This window comes from Corvus moneduloides, chromosome 1 (genome assembly GCF_009650955.1).
Source record: "Corvus moneduloides isolate bCorMon1 chromosome 1, bCorMon1.pri, whole genome shotgun sequence".
Lineage (NCBI taxonomy): Eukaryota > Metazoa > Chordata > Aves > Passeriformes > Corvidae > Corvus > Corvus moneduloides.
Genome location: NC_045476.1, coordinates 141,952,390 through 141,969,236, shown reverse-complemented (window position 1 = coordinate 141,969,236; position 16,847 = coordinate 141,952,390). Strand labels below are relative to the sequence as shown.

The following is a 16,847-nucleotide window of genomic DNA, read 5'->3' as shown; positions in this document are numbered from 1 at the left end:
GCCTTGCATTAATGTGTAGGATCTTGAAAAATCAATACAATTCAAACAACAGGGGACTGCTGCCCAGTCGTTTACTATTCCCAGGACACACAGACAGCAATGGCTGTGCCATTAAGCTGCCACTGAGCACACAGAAAGTACAATGTGATCTCTGCTAACTCCTATCAATAAACCCAGAATCATGCATGGGCATGTGTTATAGGAAATATAAATGATTCCCTTGCTCCAGAGATCTCTTCAGAATACTTTCTGTAATACAAATATGAACGTCAAATTCCTCAAAGGAAAGCCAGTTTCTGAGTCAATTTTTGTGTCCAGCAAGCCCCAGACGTAAGTGACTGTATCTCTTTTGCTGAGGGCCTGATCTAACAGCTATTTGAATCAATAGAAAGGCTAATTGATTTGAAAGGCTTTGGATAAAGCATCTAAGGCCACAACCAGCACTACTGAAATCACCAGAAAATTTATCGTTGATCTCAATGAGTGCAGGATGAAATACCTGGGCTCTTGCTCAGCAGGTATTTGAGTCCACACACATAATTTATTTCATTGTAAACAATTCATATACCTAAGTACTTGTCAGATATGGAACAAAAGTGTGATGGCTGCCAGGCTGAGAAGAGGGTAGCTTTCAGAACTGCCTTTCTCCTGCCAACAACAATGATATTTGAAGGAATGAATAAGCAAGTTGTTTCCACCATTTTGTTACAATAGAGAATTAAGAAATAAGTGAAATGAAAAAGAAAGAATTTGAGAGCAACACTACAGAAAGAGGAGAGCTTCTTGTCTCGGCTTTTGAGACAAAACTTCAGGAGGAAACACTCCGGAATGAGTGATCCTCCCCTTTTCCTCCATCAATGAGACAAATGGGTCACAAGGAGTGACAGTGGGAAAAAGAAACCAAACTCTTTATTAACACATGAACAAAACAGGGTAGAACAGGATAAAAAAAAACCCTCAAAATACAACAAATTCCTGGAGAGGGAACAGACACATGGGCTCGGACCAGCTGGGGTCGCCCCCGCAGGCTCCCCGGACCAGCAAGGAGGGAAGGGAGGCAGGGAGGAAAGGGGAAGAAAAGGGAAAAAAGAATAAGAAAAAAAACCCCAACAGAACCCTTTCCCAGCTAGCTGGAACACAAAGGAACCCAAAAAGCAGCACAGTGCTCCCAGCACACTCCCTCCCGAGCCCTGCCGAGCCCCTGCAGCCGTTGGGCCGAACCGTTCAACCGCCCCCTCGGGTCCGTGGCTCCGGCCCCATCCCTCGGGTCCATCTTAGAGGCACAGCGTCCTGGGGCATTGAGGGGATGGTTAAGGAATAAAGCAGCTTCATAACATCACCCCAGGACACTTCTATTCCTTCAACTGCTTCTCAGGGGACTTTCAAAAATATAAACAGTGACTTTTTATCTTCATTAGGAGTCTGAGTCTCAAATACAACCCAAGCTTTCCTAGGGCTTGCCTACACTGGAAAAATACATTATGTTAATTGATTAACATGTAATGCTTAATATAACAGTCAGTATAAACAAAGACTAAGGCTTTGACATTTTTTGTTGTTGTTGACCCAAGGTAACCTGGCTGCCAAACATGACAGTTCTTGTCTACACTAAGTGGTTTGTATTACCTTAATTAATGTGTTCTAACACAATGTAATTTTGCAATACAGATTAGTCCTTTGGGGCATTTATTCTGTACATTTAATTTTCTGTCTCGCCTATCTTGAATTTGCAGATATGTGCTGCTTCTCCCCTCCCCCTTCTATCCTGAAACCACTATCATTGAAAATTGAAGAGACTTTGTAGGCATTCTCATTTCCTGCTTCAACTTATAAACTGAAAGGTCAATCAAACATGCTATTTGTTTATGTGCCTTGATAGTGCTGATGTTATAAAAATAAAGTTGATCTTGTAATTCAGGAACTGCTTGTTCTGCATAGAAAAGGATCATCAAATACCAATTAAAATTGACATTTTTGCAAAAATATTGCAGATTGTACAACTAGCTGCTTTCTTGGTCAACTCACACAGCCTATTCCCAGCCACAGGAAGGCACTGCAGCATTTTTCCAAAATCTACTTTCTCCATTTAAGAAAATGAAGAAAACAACAACAACAACCAAAAAGAACAAACTAACAAACAAAAACAAAACCCCAAAAACAACCGAAAGAAAGAGAAAGCAAAAAAGTAGACAAAAAAGATATCATTAAACATTTAGGTTAAAAGATCAAGTTTATCTGGACTCTAGCAACTGACACACTCATGCTGCACACATAGTATTTTATTACAAAATGTTATTATTTTGTAAGAAACCAAGTTCCTCAGCACTACTAAAACTATGAAAACCCCTAAATTGGTAAAACATGTTGCACGTAAAATGCTGTTTGGCTACAGCTCACTGATTCATTTCAGCATCTTCTGAAGGACACACATCCTTGCCCAGCCAGCACTTGGTGCAGTCTGAAGTGACTATTAACTCTCTGATATACTCGGTTCTATTAAGTGACTGAAGGTGTGCAGCACAGCCACACCAGCTCTCCTGTGCTGTAACTTCCCTGTCTGGAAATTCCTTTCTGAGAGATGAGCAGCTAAAAGGAAAAGTGCTGCATGTACATTCATTGCTTCTTCTTTTTTCCTAAAAGGATAGGGTAAGTGATCTAATGCATGAGCTTTCTAGGGCTTTACATCTATGACTTGGAAACTTTACAGCCCAGCTAAGGTGCTTCAGCCTAAAAAATGTTGAGGGATGTGATTCTTCTCCTATACTCTGCTCCCATAAGACCCCACTTGGAGTCCTGCATCTAGTCCTCAACACAGGAAGGACATGGACCTCAGTACAAGAGAGAGATGAAGTTCCTGGAGCAAGTCTAGCAGAGAGATACAAAGTTGGTCAAGGGACTGGAGCCCATCTCTCTTATGAAGAAAGGCTGAGAGAGTTGGGCCTGTTCAGCCTCGAGAGGAGATACCTGAGAGGGGACCTCATCAATGTCTATCAGTCTCTGAAGGGAGGGTGTCAAGAGGATGGAGCCAGGCTCTTGTCAGTGGTGCCAACAATAGGACAAGAGGCAATGGGCAGAAACTGATGCACAGCAAGTTCCACCCGAACATGAGGAAGAACTTCTTTACCGTGCAGGTGACCAAGCACTGGAACAGACTGCCCAGAGAGTCTGTGGAGTCTCTCTCACTGGAAATACTCAGGAATCATTTGGACAGAGCCTGTGCCATGTGCTCTGGGATGGCCCTGCTTGAGCAGGGAGGTTGGACCAGATGACCCACTGTGCTCCCTTCCAACCTCACCTGTTCCGTGATTCTGTGATCTGTTGGAGCAAGTTCAGAGGAGTGACACCAAGATGATTGGAGGGATGGAGCACCTCTCCTGTGAAGAAAGACAAGACAGTTGGGATTGTTTAGCCTTGAGAAGGCTCCAGGGAGACCATAAAGTTTTTCATGATGAGAGTAGTGAGGCACTGGAACAGGTTGCCCAGACACGCTGTGGTTGCCCCATCCCTGGAAGGGCTCAAGGCCAGGTTGGATGGGGCTCTGAGCAGCCCGGTCTAGTGGAGGCGTCCCTGCCCACAGCACGGCTGTGGAACGCGGTGATCTCCGCTCCATCCCCACCCAACACCGCGGGGGCGGGGCGGGGGCGGGGCGAGGGGCGGGGCGAGGGGCGGGGCCCGGGGTCTCCGCCCCGCCCCCTGCGCTGCCCGCCCGCCCGTCACGTGCGTTAGCGACAGGCGGCGGCGGCGCCCATTGGCGGAGGCGCGGGGGGGCGTGGCCGGCGGCCGGTCCGTCAGCTGCGCCGGGCCCTCACAACAAAGGGCTCCGCGGAGTCGGCGCGGGTGCGGGGCTGGGGTGATCGTGGTCTGGGTGAGTTCGTTTTGTGGGGAACTGCGGGCACCAAGCGCGCTGCTGGTGTCCCGGGTGTGATGGTCTCCTGCGGTCTGAGCGGTGGAAAGCAGCAGCGGCGGAGCTCCCGTTTTTCTTTGCGCGCATCCCAGCTTCTCTCCGCTGGGAGGGCGCCGAGGCCGGGGGGATTTGGCGTTGTCCCGGCTGTCGAGCAGCCGGTGCTCCCGCCCGCCCCCCGGTCAGCGTCCGGAGCGCAGCCGGGAAGGTGCGCAGCTGCTGCGGGCTCTGCCGGGTCAGCCCCGGCGCCGCTGGAGGCGGCTGTGTGGAGCCTCCTGGTGGTGCTTACAGAGCTGCGGGCGCGGGGGGATCACCAGCTCGGCTCTCTAACACAGGACTGCACAGGGATTGGGAGGTGTCTTTTTTTGGTTGTGTTTTCTTTTTACTTAGCACATATCCCATCTCCTCTGCTAGGTTAGAAAAAAAAAAAAAAGGAAAAAATACTTTTTTTAATGCAGCGGTACTGTATTGTTGACATTTATTGGATGTGTTATCTATAGCAGCCTCTTAATCATTACTGTAGCTGAGTCAGTTGTTCCCAGGCTTGTGTTTTCCTGACAGTTCCTAAGAACTCGAAAACCTTTCTCAGCCTCTGTCCTGTTTTCCTCCCCGGACGATGGCCCTTGATAACAGCCTAACTTCTCTTTTGCTTTCTGGCTTGCACAATAGCACACAATCATGGCCTTTTTAAAGGCACTTGGCCAAAAGGATGTCAAAGCATCAACCACTTTCTAAATGTGCCGTGGTTTTAAGCCCAGCTGGAGATGAGACCAGGGCAAAATGATTCAGATGTCTTTTTGCATCCTCCTTGGGGTGGGGGAAGGGAAAAATGGGACAAACTGCTTTTGATCTACAGAAAGTCATTTGTGGGTCAAAAGCTGAGGTTTGTTTAGCTTACGTTCTCAGGAACAGTGATCTTTCTCTTATTTGTTAAGAGGTTAATTATTTTATGTTGCTGTGGTGCCTCGGGAGCCTTACCAGAGCTCTCATCTTGCTCCACTCTGTGCACAGAACAAAAAGACAGCCTCTGCCTGGAGGTACCTCCAGGCTCGGTCTAGGAAGGAGGCAATACACGTGTGGGAGTACAGGGAAAGCCAGTGCTGATCAGCAGCCACACAATGGCTCGCTAGTTAGCCTAAAGAAAAAACAAACTCATTTCTTCATAGGCCTGGTGCCAGGAGAGAGTTAGGGAAGGATGTGGAAGGTAACTGGAAAGATACAGGCTTCAAGCTTTCACTTAGAGTTCATTTCCTTATCTGTAGCAAGCTCTGCCTATGACTGAAGCACTCAAACCACCTCAAGAAGGTGCTTAGGAGCACTGTAGGCATTTGGCATTTCCTTAGGTAACCCATCCAGGGCTTAGTAACCTTAATGGTTAAAAGTGTTTCCTGCTAGTAACCACTGAAAGTTGAACTTTGCTGCAGTTTAAAGCCACTTCTGCTTGCTCTGGGTAAAAGAAGGCAATAAATGCTTGCCTCTTTCTTCACATAATTGACTACCGTTGTAATTTTTTCCTTCCCTCTGTTAAGTTTTTCCATTTTTTAAATTTTATTGATTTTCTTTAGATTTCTGATCATCTTTGTAGCTCTCTTTAGGAGAGCCCTGATGTTTCATTTTCAAGTGTAGTCCTTAAAAATAGACTTGTATCACTATTGCAGCTGAGCCTGTTGTTTCTAGTCTCGTGTTTTCCTGCAGTCAGTTGTTTCTCTTGAGGAATTAGAGTGCATAACTTCTTGAGTTTCACTATACTTTTTCATATTGCTCCTGAAGACTGCTTTAAATTCTGCTGCTATCCTTTTGTGCTATCTGAATAGGGAGGAAGCTGCATAAATGTGTACAGAAGCAGTGCTGCGTGGGGCAAGTGTTTGTCCTTAAATTGAACAAGTAGGTGATGGGGTCTGGTGTCCTGGGATAAGATGACACAGGAGGGCCAAACAACTCTTTAGTGTGGCCTGAGAGTTCTAGGGTGAAGCAGGGTATACTGGCCTTAAATAATATTCTTTATGGGTTGTATCTTTTAATATCTGGGTTTGTCTACTCTCATGTGTCTTACTCCCTTTCTGAATGCAGGCACTCATACATGTCTTACATGGATATATTCTTTCCTATTTAATTATCAAACAGGTATTTCATCTGTAATAATTCTGTGATGATTCAAATATTGCTATAGGCAAAAGTAATTTGTAGTTAAGTTGGTGACTATTTTCCCCATAGTTTTTACTTTTTCAGCTGCTTTAATAGCTTCTATTTATTGGCTTATACATAAATATCAAAGGCTGTTAAGTGTGCTGATCTGAGGTGTTTAAACATTCAGCTTCTTGGTACTAATGGGGTTTTTTGTCTTAACTGCCAGATGCAGAGGTCAGGCTTATGGTGACCATCAGATTTAGGGGAGTGAATTGAGAAATAAGCACTGGGTTTGGTTAAACATACCTGATATTTTTCCATGTTCCTCAGACTTAGGATACATGATTAGTTGGGTGGTTGTTGTGAAAATTAGCTCACTGGTAACTCTGTGGTGTACTTTGAACCTGAAGACAGGATGAGCCTTGCTACTGTGTTAACTTGTAGTCAGTGGCCCTGAAATGTGTGTGATGGAATGGAGAAGAAACACTGCTTAGGGCTTCCCTGGGAGCCTTCACAGGGGATCCTCTGTGTCAGCAGATGAGATGAGTTGTCTGGAGCAGAAAACATGCCCTTACCCTTGGCATCTCTCTGACGTGGAGGAAGACAGGCAGGGAGCTGGAGGAGCGTAGATGCAAGAGTCCTGTACAAGAGTCTTCTCCTCCCTTAGGAGAAGCTGAACAGACCTTTTCTTGGGGAGGAGGATTGAGATAAAGGCAATCAGCTCTCAGGAGAGGCCTAGGACTGGGTTTTTTGTGTGTATCTAGCTGGGAGGGGACGGTGAATGCCGGTGAAGCTGCCTCTCCTCTTTAGGGAAAAATGTTCACTGGTACCTCAGACTGCACCAACAATGGGCTTTTAGTTTGTTCTCTAGGGCTGTTACTTGTGTCTTTGTCATTAAGATCCTTGTCACCATTTTTTGCAGGTTTCACATAAACTGTTTACAAGTCATGCTTCTGCATGTCCCGTACCTAAGCTGATAAAGCATCTTTGCACTTTAATCTCAAGTCTATGCCACTCTGCTAGTACAGTGTGAGCTGTGCCTTGAACCTTGGATATAAAGACCTACCAGCCAAAGTCTTGTTCCTGCCTTAGTAATGTTCCAGAGGTTAAATAACATGCTCATGGGAGAGATTGATAGCTTGTCCAGCCAAGAGCCAGAGTTCAGTGAGAAAGAAGATGACGAGTGGATTCTGGTTGACTTTATAGGTAAGATACCTGTCAGACATAAGCTCTGCCTTTGTCTTGCTCTGGCTCTTGCTTGTCTTAGTCTATGTGAACAAACCAGTAGCTTGGGAAAACTTTATCTAAGCAAAACCAGTGTGGGATTAGAGTGTAGGGTGTCTTCCAAACAAATGTACTAATACATGTTGTGTAAATAGGTGAGAGAATTGATGTCAGGTTTATAAGCCTGACACAGGCTTCAACAGAACCACTTGTACAAATAAAATATATTTGACTTATTTTGCAATTATATAGCTTTACTGATAACAGTTGTTTCACATTTCTAACATGGCTTGTCTGGGAACTCCCTTTTCCCCTCCCCTGCTTTTCAAAAGTAAAAACTTGTGTATGTGCTAACAGGGCTTTTTTTTTTTTTTACTTTGTTTTTTTGTTTACTATTATTTTTTTATATCCCATTTCTCGCTATGTGCAACCTTGTTGTTTTCGACCTCCTGCGATCACCAACATCCATTGGCTCCTCTCCACTGACAAATGGTCCCCTACAGCAGACACTTGCACTAATTGCTCCGTGGAGGAAGCAGACATTGTTGAAGCATCGGCCACGGACAGCTCACCCGTCTTCTCTTGTTTATCATCTCCCTTGGAACACTTGCCAGAGGCCAGCGAGTCTTGCTTCATCCAGTTTGAATCGTGTCCTATGGAGGAGAGCTGGTTTATTACCCCTCCCCCATGTTTTACTGCAGGTGGATTAACCACTATCAAAGTGGAGACCAGTCCGATGGAGAACCTCCTAATAGAGCATCCCAGCATGTCTGTGTATGCTGTCCACAATACCTGTCACAGCCTTAATGAGACTGGATGTGGGGATGAGGAGTTTCACAGCCCAGGTAGTCCCAGGTATGTTTGAATTCTCTTGTCAAGGACATCTGGTGCTGAAAATATCTGGTTTCTACTTGTTCAGCTTAGACACTTAATACTGAATTTTCCATCTTATTTCAGAGGAGGTGAATAAAGCATGAACACTACACAAGGTGTGTAGAGTGGTCGGGTGCCTGCCCGCTCAGAAAAATGTTATACAAGATGACCGTGTTGGGAAACAGTTGGGTGTGCTATTTTGGCACTACACTCCGTAAATATTTTTATGGAACCTTATTACTCCCTTGGAGAGTATGTTCCAGTCATGTTGAAACTGGTGGCAGTTAACTGCACAGCCACTAATGTAGATATGAAAGCACTTTGCCCCCTCCATAGATGTGTGTGTTTTTCATAACTGCTAGTCAGTACTCTTTCAGTCACCTTGTGAGATGAAACATAGAACTTTAATTATCCTGACAGGGAAGTGGTTTGGGATCTAGGTGAGAGGATTCTTAGGGCTTTTTTTTCATTCCTCAACCTAGTGATAGATAAGGACAGGATTAAGTTTTCCCACAAGTGGCTTGTGGAACAAAAGCAAACTGAAAGATTCCAGAAGACTTAGTCGCCTTAATGTAAAAATTGGTGCTGCAAACTTCTTACCTTACTAAAAGTAGAAGTTGTGCTTTTTGGTTTTGGGTCCTAAAAATCTATCCATGTGGGTTTATTGTAGAGGCACATTTGCCATGCACTGGCGTTCTTTGGTGTTTGTGTATACAGCTATACAAGTATAGTATACATGGATGTATGCAAATAGAGTATTTCTTGGCCATTATGACTCCACACTTGACTGTGCATTCACTGATTTTGAAATAATTGGGTGTTTTGTTAATTCCAGTTGATAACAAAGACTGACTTTTCATCCCATCTAGTTAAGTTTAGAAACAATAATACTAAGGAAAAAAATCGCAGTATACTAAGTTTTGATACACAGGAAGAAATGAGTGTAGCAGTTGAGTTGCTGTAGGTAGATGCCTATTGACTTGTCTGATCATCTCCTTGCCATATTTAAGTTCTTACTTCAAAGAAACAGGTGGCTTTGAGATGACATGCTGCTGTATAATGTTGAATTGTATAGTGCTGATACTATTGATCTTGGAGTGGGATTTGTGTAATTATTTGGGGAGGACAGTTCATGATGTTAAGCATCAGGGGTCTAGCTTAAGTTAAATTGGGGGAAACTATGAGCAGCAGCACCTTTAAAGTGAGGGTCTGAAGGAATCTGCAGGAGTACTGTCGGCTGCAAGGCATGCCCTAGCAAAAGACAGTAAGCCACTTTATCTAAAATACCAACTTGCAGTGAATAGTAGCACTCAAAGTTGGATACTGACTTTTCAGTCACTTTAACTAGGGATACTGATGTAAATTCTTCCAGAGAAGAATCCTGTCTTATATTATATACAGTACAGTTAAGCTGCTTTAATATGTGGAGAAGCTAAAGGTGTGCTCTTCAGCTGGTGTGTAGTTAAGTTTCTTCACGCTGGACTCTGTGCTGTTGCTTTGTCAGAGGATCTAGGCTCTTGTACAGGGTTCTTTGTGTGACAACTGGAATAAGACTTAAGTCTAAAGCTGAGGTAGACTGCAGAATTTGGGAACATTGATTACACTGATATTGCAGTAAGTTTCAAAAGCTGTTTTGAAGTCTCTAGTGGTTTAATGGTTGGCGATTTAATATTGTAGGGCCAAGAAAAGCTGCTTAAGGCACACTGGCACAGTAAGTACTGCTGTTTTGGGACAGTGCTTTTTGTTTGATCAGGCTGCTAGCAACACTGCTTCCTCTAGAGCCTTGTCTGCCAAAGCAATACTGGTTTTAGGACTAACCTTTGTGCCAAATGATTACTTGATCGAGCCTAACTACATCTGCTTTAACAAGCCAAAATGCTAAGTGCAAAAAAATTACTGAAATAGTTGGGTTGGGGGTCTGAAGCCTTTGATGTTTCTTGTGAGGTGTGGTTCTGTAGCACAGTGAGCAGGACACTTCTGCTTTCTAGCAAAATAGACACTGGAAGCGCAGCAGTGAATGTGTGTAGTGATGGTCTGGCTGAAGACACAACCCCTCTGAAATCCCATTTTGACAGTGTGATGGAGACTTATCAACCCTGTTCCTCTTGGTGCATGGAACTCACTAGTGCCAGCCTACCAAATGCGCCTAAGGTACCAAAATGCTACATTTTGGAAGAGTATGTGGCCTTTTAGTTAATTCAAACCACCTCTGCTATCCCAGTGTCACTTTATGATGACAAATAGAAGTGTGTTGGTTTGCAAACCATTGCTGGAAGGGTGTTTGATAAGAGGGGGGGGAAAAGCTTAAGTATCTTCAGCCAGCAAGTTTAAACCACGTTCTGTCCTTTTGTGGAGGAAATATCTTTTCTCATTTTAAATTCCTTTCAAAGCAAAAGGATGTTGTATAAACCTCCCTATTTGTCAGATTAGTCATATTTTTCCATAACAAAACCACAAGTTTGTATTAGCAGTTGCTGCCCTTTGCTAGCTAAGGGTATACTAGGAAATACAGGTTGCAATGACTGTGGTGTGGCTTCCTGACTCCTTAATAGCTTTCCCCAGAAGGGCTTCACTTGAAGTTCCACTTCCAGCACTGTTGGATGTCCTAAGGGATCACTCCACATAGAAAATAGTAGTCCCATATTTGCAGGTACCCTCATGTAAATTAAACTGGTGTAATCTGCAAAGACTGTATTTACAAGGCACTGTGGATTGATTTGTGCTTGTTATTCACTTAATTTTTGCTTGATATTTCAAATGCTAGGTTTAGGACAATATCCAGTGAATAAACAGGGGAAGACCAGAATGTCACATATGACTGTTCTGCAGTCTGTAGTCTTTAGTCAGTCTGAAGCTACCCAGGGATCCAAAAGCAAGGCTAGGATATTTAAAATAAGAAAAAAGTAGAAGGTAGGGAGTATTCCCTTGATAACAAGGAGTATTTCCTTGTGGAGTGGGGGGAGGCAAGAGAGTTTACTTCATGTCAGGCACTTGCAGACTCCCAGAGTAAAGCTACAAAGGGCATACCATGGGCATGGCAGACCTGATTTATGTCTACAGAGACATCATAAAATAATTGCAAGTTAAGCTCTTCCAGAAGAGACTTTATCATAAAGTCATGCTAGTGCTGAAAAACAGACTTCCCAAGAGACCTCTTGCTCATGCCTGAGCAAGTTCCTGGTCTTGCAGACATCTTTCCTGGGCACCACTGACCAGTTGACAGCTGGTTGTTGGGCCCTGAGTGGGGAGACAGAAGGCAAGAAACTCTGCTGTCCCTGGTCTCACAACAGCTCTAGCACTCAGATTTGGGTTTTGCTTTGCTTTTAAAATGGCTAGAGTATTTTTAACTTTGCTTTGGAAGTTTCAGGAAATGCCAGTGATTGTTCTGTCAAGTGGGGAAGTCCTTTTTCAATATGTCAGTCGCTGCTTGCGTAGGCTGCTGGTTTGTTTTTCACTAATGCATGATGAAGCAAGGGTTTGCCAAAAATGCTGACTCACTGCTCGTGAAATTGAGGGGGCTGATTGAGGAACAATCCTTCTAAGTTATTTCTCATGTGTGTCACAACTGGTCTACCTTTCCATTCCTCTGCATGAACGTTGTTTGGATTTACTTGTGTGGTGGCAATTGAAATGCACTTTTGTTAGGTGCATCTGTTTTGAGGCTGAACCTCCTGTGTTCAAGATGACTTTAAACCAAACTTCGCCTAGTGAATAACTCTTAAGTCTTCTAAAGCTGGAGCAGTGTGACACACCTTGTCTTATATTTCTGATCTGCATTACATCCTGGGCTTAGGGAGCTGGTGTGGGGAAGAAAGAGCACAGTAGAGTAAGACACCAGAAGTTCAAAGGCTGTTGTGGGGCCTTCACACAAAAAGTGAATTAGCCGCACTACACATTACTTACCGGCGTGGGTAAGTGCCTTGACCTCACCTCAGCCCAAATCTCTGTCCAAAGGGTACCCTTTTGAAATGCTGGATATTGATGTCCATGTTCTACCCTTTATTTTGCTTGTCTTTCCAATGCACCTCAGTAGTGACTGATACCTTATTACACTTCTAGACTGGAGGCCCAAAATGAAACGGGACAGAGTGTTCACTGCTATGTCACGGCTCTTGCTACTAGTTCAACTTTTCTGGAAAAAAAAAAGAGCTTTCGTCCTACCCACTGGATAAAAGAACACAATGAAAGACACTACATCAACAGAAACAGTCTCCGTCGCCAAAACCTTACCAGGGATTGCCACTTTCGGCAAATCAAGCACAACGGACTGTTTGTTCACCAGCCTTGCCAGCGTCAGTTCAATTACTGATGGTTTTTGGTGGTTTTAATCTATGGTCTAATTGTTTCTTAGGTTGTTCTTGTTTTCATGTGTAGGTAGGTGTGGTCAATCTGAAGCTGATTGTCAATCCCTCAAACACACTCATAACTAGTGTTGTATTATTTTCAAAAGGCACATAAATCTCCAAACATCTTGCAGCAAGTTCTAAATGTTGATGTTAAATATCAATGTCTTGGAAGCCTATCAGTACGATAGTTTGTGTGCTGTTTTATAAACTATGATGTATAGATGGGTTCTTAGTTGGTATTTTAAAGAAACTTAACTGAGATGGAAATCATTTTGCATTAATCAAAATGGATTTAGAAAATTTGAGGTTAGCCATATGCTTTAATGACCAGTACTTGACAGCTTGTGTATCTGTCTGTATTCAGCATATATGATTACTTTCTAACAAGGAAATACTATAGCTGCCAGTGGATATTACATAGCTGTGCTGGGCTGTTTCAAGAAGGACATCTCATCTAAATTCCTAGAACTTACTTGTGTTAGTGGGGTCTGTGTAGGTGTGCTGGATGCTTGATGTGGATATTGAAAGAGGGTTAGATGTCCCACCAATATTGTTGCAGTACAAGAGGGCACTGGTGTTACAGGTGTAGTACCTCACAGTGGAGTGGGAAGAAAAGTGAACCTTTGGGTAATGTGCAGATGCACAACACAGAGAACTGAACTGGGTTTTACTTGGTAAAGTTTGAGTTTCTCTAACTCCTTTCTCTAACTATTTCTGTCTTTGAAACATGTATTTCCCCTACCCTATCTCATTTAATCTCTAGTCTAGTTAAAGAAAAAAGATGGTGGATTGACCTTCTTTTAATCCCATCAGTAGCTGACTGCTCTTCAAAGAAGTCAGGCTGGTGGACAGCTATTCCTGAGCTACAAATTGCTATTAGATTGTCTCATATTTACAGATTGAGAGTAGCTCAAAAGTAGCTAGAAGGAAGCTTTTATTCGAAGTTCTCCTAATTTTCTCTCTTTCTCTCTAAGAAAATGAAGTCCGAGTTAATAGGGGCTGGAAATGAAGGGCGGTGTGAGGCAGGGAGAAGTGGGTGCTGAACTAAACACAGCGGTAACAGAGTGTATAAAAATTGATTCATCAGCCATGGTTGTTCTCCTAGCCCAGTGGAGGCAGAAAGACTGGATAGCAATTCCATGGGCCAACAGGAAAGAAAAGCCATTCAAAACTAGCAAGTAGTTTTCTTAAGAACACTGTGTGAGATGTTTTGGAAGTTGGCAGGCACTGCCAACTACAACTACAGGTAAAGTAACATTCACCTGTTAACAAAAACTGTGTGTTACACAGCAGCCAGCAGCATACTGAACCCTGATAGATTGATCTGGGAAGTGGATTAAATGGATGTGAAGGTAAGGAAGCAGAAATCTGCACTGAAGAAAGGGGGGAAATAAATGTAAGTTTATCTTCCTTTCTGCCAGTGCTTAATGTGACTTGCTATTTTCCCTTGTGTTTAGTACCTAGGGCATTAAAGTGTTAACATTATGCTCAACTGTGTCTTCCAGTAGTCCTTATATAGAAGTTGGTATAAGGAGTCATGTGAGCAGCCTTTGAAATAAGGCAAGGTCAGTAATGAATTTTTCCAGGCCTATGAAGTATTTAAATTCAGCCAAATGCTTAAATTTCACTGAAGCAAAACCCCAACAATTCACATTGACCTTGATGTAGTGGTACTGTTGCATGTTCTGCAGCTGGAATTGTTGTGGAACCTACTTAGCATACAGGGAACAGCATTTATAACCTCTGTTTCAATGCAGATGTGCTGCTTCACTGGAATTAGTTAGGATTGTCACAAAGGGATGTTGAAAATAATTAAATGTACAAAAGCAAGAGGTGCTTTCCTGGATACGCTAGTTTTTTGGTTAGTTGTTTTTTATTTTTTTTTTGACACATTGAATTCACATGGACACTCAAAGAAAACAAAATTGGTAACATCATGCATTTCCCAAAGAGGTATTTTGTTACTGCTCTTTTCAGTAGTATGTGCCCATGTCCGTACAACAATTTTCGTGTGGTCCAAACACTTTGGTTTATCTGCAAATAAGTACTCTTACTTGCCTCAGATTATCTACCTTTATCACTCCAACTTTGTCTAGCTTAAACTTTATTATCCTTGCTGCCATCTTTCTAGCTCAGGAAAATTCTTTACTTTCCTGTATTACTTTTCTTTATATAAAAGTAACTACTTTCCTTCAGCTTTAATTTTCTTAAAGTGAAATGAAGGAAGATGGAGTCTCCACCTCCCTATGTTGGAAGGAGTAAGTAATCCCTTAACTCTGAATGGGGAGATGGAGTTGAGAGTATAAGGCTCCCAGGCATTAAAATGAGAGCCTTGGTCTGTTCTTCTCAGTAGGCAAGTAAATGCAACTTTAGACTGCTCCTAGAATTGGGAGATACTGATCTTTTTATACTGCATTACTAGATGACTTTCTGGTGATGAAAACCTATATCTTTCAGGATATAAACTATTTGCACAAAGCTGTGCTTCTCAATTTGTAATATTGGAAACCATATTATTGTGTGAGATAGTACTGCATCAATGGCTTTTTATTAATTTGTTTTACGTATTTATGTTGATCTAGCCCTGGTTTGTGCCTGGAGCTATTGGGCAATTAGATTTGTTTTGGTTTTCTGTTTTAATAGTGAGCTGTGTGGCTTTTTATATGGTTTTTTGAATTGTATTAAAGTGTGTGTTTTTCTTGTAAAAGTGGAGGCCTTGCACTGTCTCATACTGATTGATATTCATGAATCTTGCTGAAATTGTATTTTCATATGTATTGGTCAATGGACAGATTTGCATTTTAAACTGTGCCTTCTACACAGCAAACTTGAAGATTCAAAAGGGACATTTCAGTTGGGATTAATACTGTACATCAGTCTATGCATATATGGCAGCTTCTCTCCAGAGCCACTTCTCTATTTGTAGCAGTCCTTTTGATATGGAAGAATGTGTGGCTCTTATTTTTAATAGTTTAACACAAGCTGAAAACAGACAAAATACAGCACTTTGCCAAAAAAAAAGTAGCGTCGCTTAACCAGTGTGTATTTACTAAAGTGATCTTCTGTATTTTGTTTTCATAGTGCATTCTGCGCACTGGGGGAAACATGATCTTAACTCTCAATAAAAAAATGGCCTATTAAAAATTGTCAGTCTGTTCTTTAATGCTACAGGTTAGTGAAAATCCAAATGCTGAGCACCCTGTTCAGGTAGCAGGTACTGAGTGTCCCAGTGCTTGCTTTAGTGCAGCAGTTCCTCTGGGAATCGGTTTGTATTGCTGATCAGGTGCTAATGTGCATCCGAGCAGTGTTGCACATCCCTGCTGACTGCTGCCTTTCCTGATCAACATGCAGGAGCTCCATAGGCGAGCAGGACAGAGATAAAAAACACATGAAAGGTGCATGGGGTAGGGAATTTTTTCCGTATCTTGGCTGAACCTCTCTTGTTTCAACTCATGCCCCACAGCCTATAATTTCCCTGCCATGTACCACCATGAAAAACATCTGTATGGAAGACTGTTGGTACAGGTATCCTGTGAGGGGGGCAGAGATCCTGTGCAGATGCCTAGGAATGGGGTTAGGGAAGGAAAGGCAAAGCCGCCTGTAGCTGAATTTGGCGAGGGTTGTGGAGAACAATAGGCCTTCCACAGATACACCAGCTGCAAAAAGAAGATTAGAGGAAGTGTGAGCCTGCTGCTAAGCAGGACCAGAATCCATGTGACAAGGGACATGGAGAAGGCTGAGGTACTCCATGTCTTTTTTGCCTTGGTGTCTACTGGGAAGACCAGCCTTTGGGGTTCCAGGCCCCTGACACCAGTGGGAAAAGCTAAGGCAATGAAGATTAACCCTTGGATGAGAAGTCTCAAGGTAAGAAATGCTTAAAGAAATGGACTATACACAGTTTTATGGGATGCACCCATGACTGGTGAAGGAGCTGACTGATGTGTTTGTGATGCTGTTCTTAATTATCTGAAAGAGCTTGGCAATGGACAGGATTCCTGAAGGCTGGAGTAAAGCAAGTGTCCTTCCTATCCTTCCTTTAGACAAGAAGATACAGGGGAACAAGACTGTTCCCTTGATGTCTGGGAAGATAATGGAGCAAATAGTCCTGGAAACTATTTCCAAAATGAACAAGAAGGTGATTAGTAGTAGCCAGAATGGATTTATGGAAAGTAAAGCATGTCTGACAACCTGATAGCCTTCTGCTACAGATGACTGGCTCAGTGGATGAGGGGAGAGTGGATGTTGTTTATCTTGCCTTTATCAAGGCTTTTGACACTGTCCTCCATAGCATCTCCCCAAAGCGATGAATTATGGACTGTGTGATGCAGATGGTGAGCAGGTGTGTTGAGAGCTGGCTGGACCCTGTGTTCAAAGAG

At 43.0% G+C, this 16,847-nt stretch overlaps 1 protein-coding gene across 6 annotated transcripts; it reads left to right on the top strand.

The window, feature by feature from the left end:
* The first annotated feature begins 3,753 nt into the window (after nucleotides 1-3,753).
* On the top strand, nucleotides 3,754-15,615 carry TP53INP1 (tumor protein p53 inducible nuclear protein 1). Of its 6 annotated transcripts, none has more exons than XM_032129693.1 (5): nucleotides 3,754-3,865; nucleotides 6,951-7,234; nucleotides 7,756-8,107; nucleotides 9,803-9,836; nucleotides 12,185-12,263. In XM_032129693.1, exons 2-5 carry the CDS (start codon nucleotides 7,123-7,125, stop codon nucleotides 12,200-12,202), a joined length of 516 nt encoding a protein of 171 aa, XP_031985584.1. In that variant the 5' UTR covers nucleotides 3,754-3,865; nucleotides 6,951-7,122; the 3' UTR covers nucleotides 12,203-12,263. The 6 variants fall into 6 exon arrangements, with proteins under 6 accessions (XP_031985584.1, XP_031985561.1, XP_031985613.1 ...); XM_032129712.1 differs by having other exon boundaries at nucleotides 3,759-3,865; nucleotides 7,759-8,107; XM_032129670.1 differs by lacking the exon at nucleotides 9,803-9,836 and having other exon boundaries at nucleotides 12,185-15,615.
* The last annotated feature ends 1,232 nt before the right edge of the window (nucleotides 15,616-16,847 follow it).

Excerpts from the sequence above, each read along its gene's own strand:
- TP53INP1 (XM_032129670.1), top strand. The coding sequence starts at position 7,123 with ATGTTCCAGAGGTTAAATAACATGCTCATGGGAGAGATTGATAGCTTG. Across the intron at positions 7,235-7,755 it reads GATTCTGGTTGACTTTATAG|CAGACACTTGCACTAATTGC; the intron begins GTAAGATACCTG and ends GGTCCCCTACAG. Across the intron at positions 8,108-12,184 it reads CACAGCCCAGGTAGTCCCAG|ACTGGAGGCCCAAAATGAAA; the intron begins GTATGTTTGAAT and ends TTACACTTCTAG.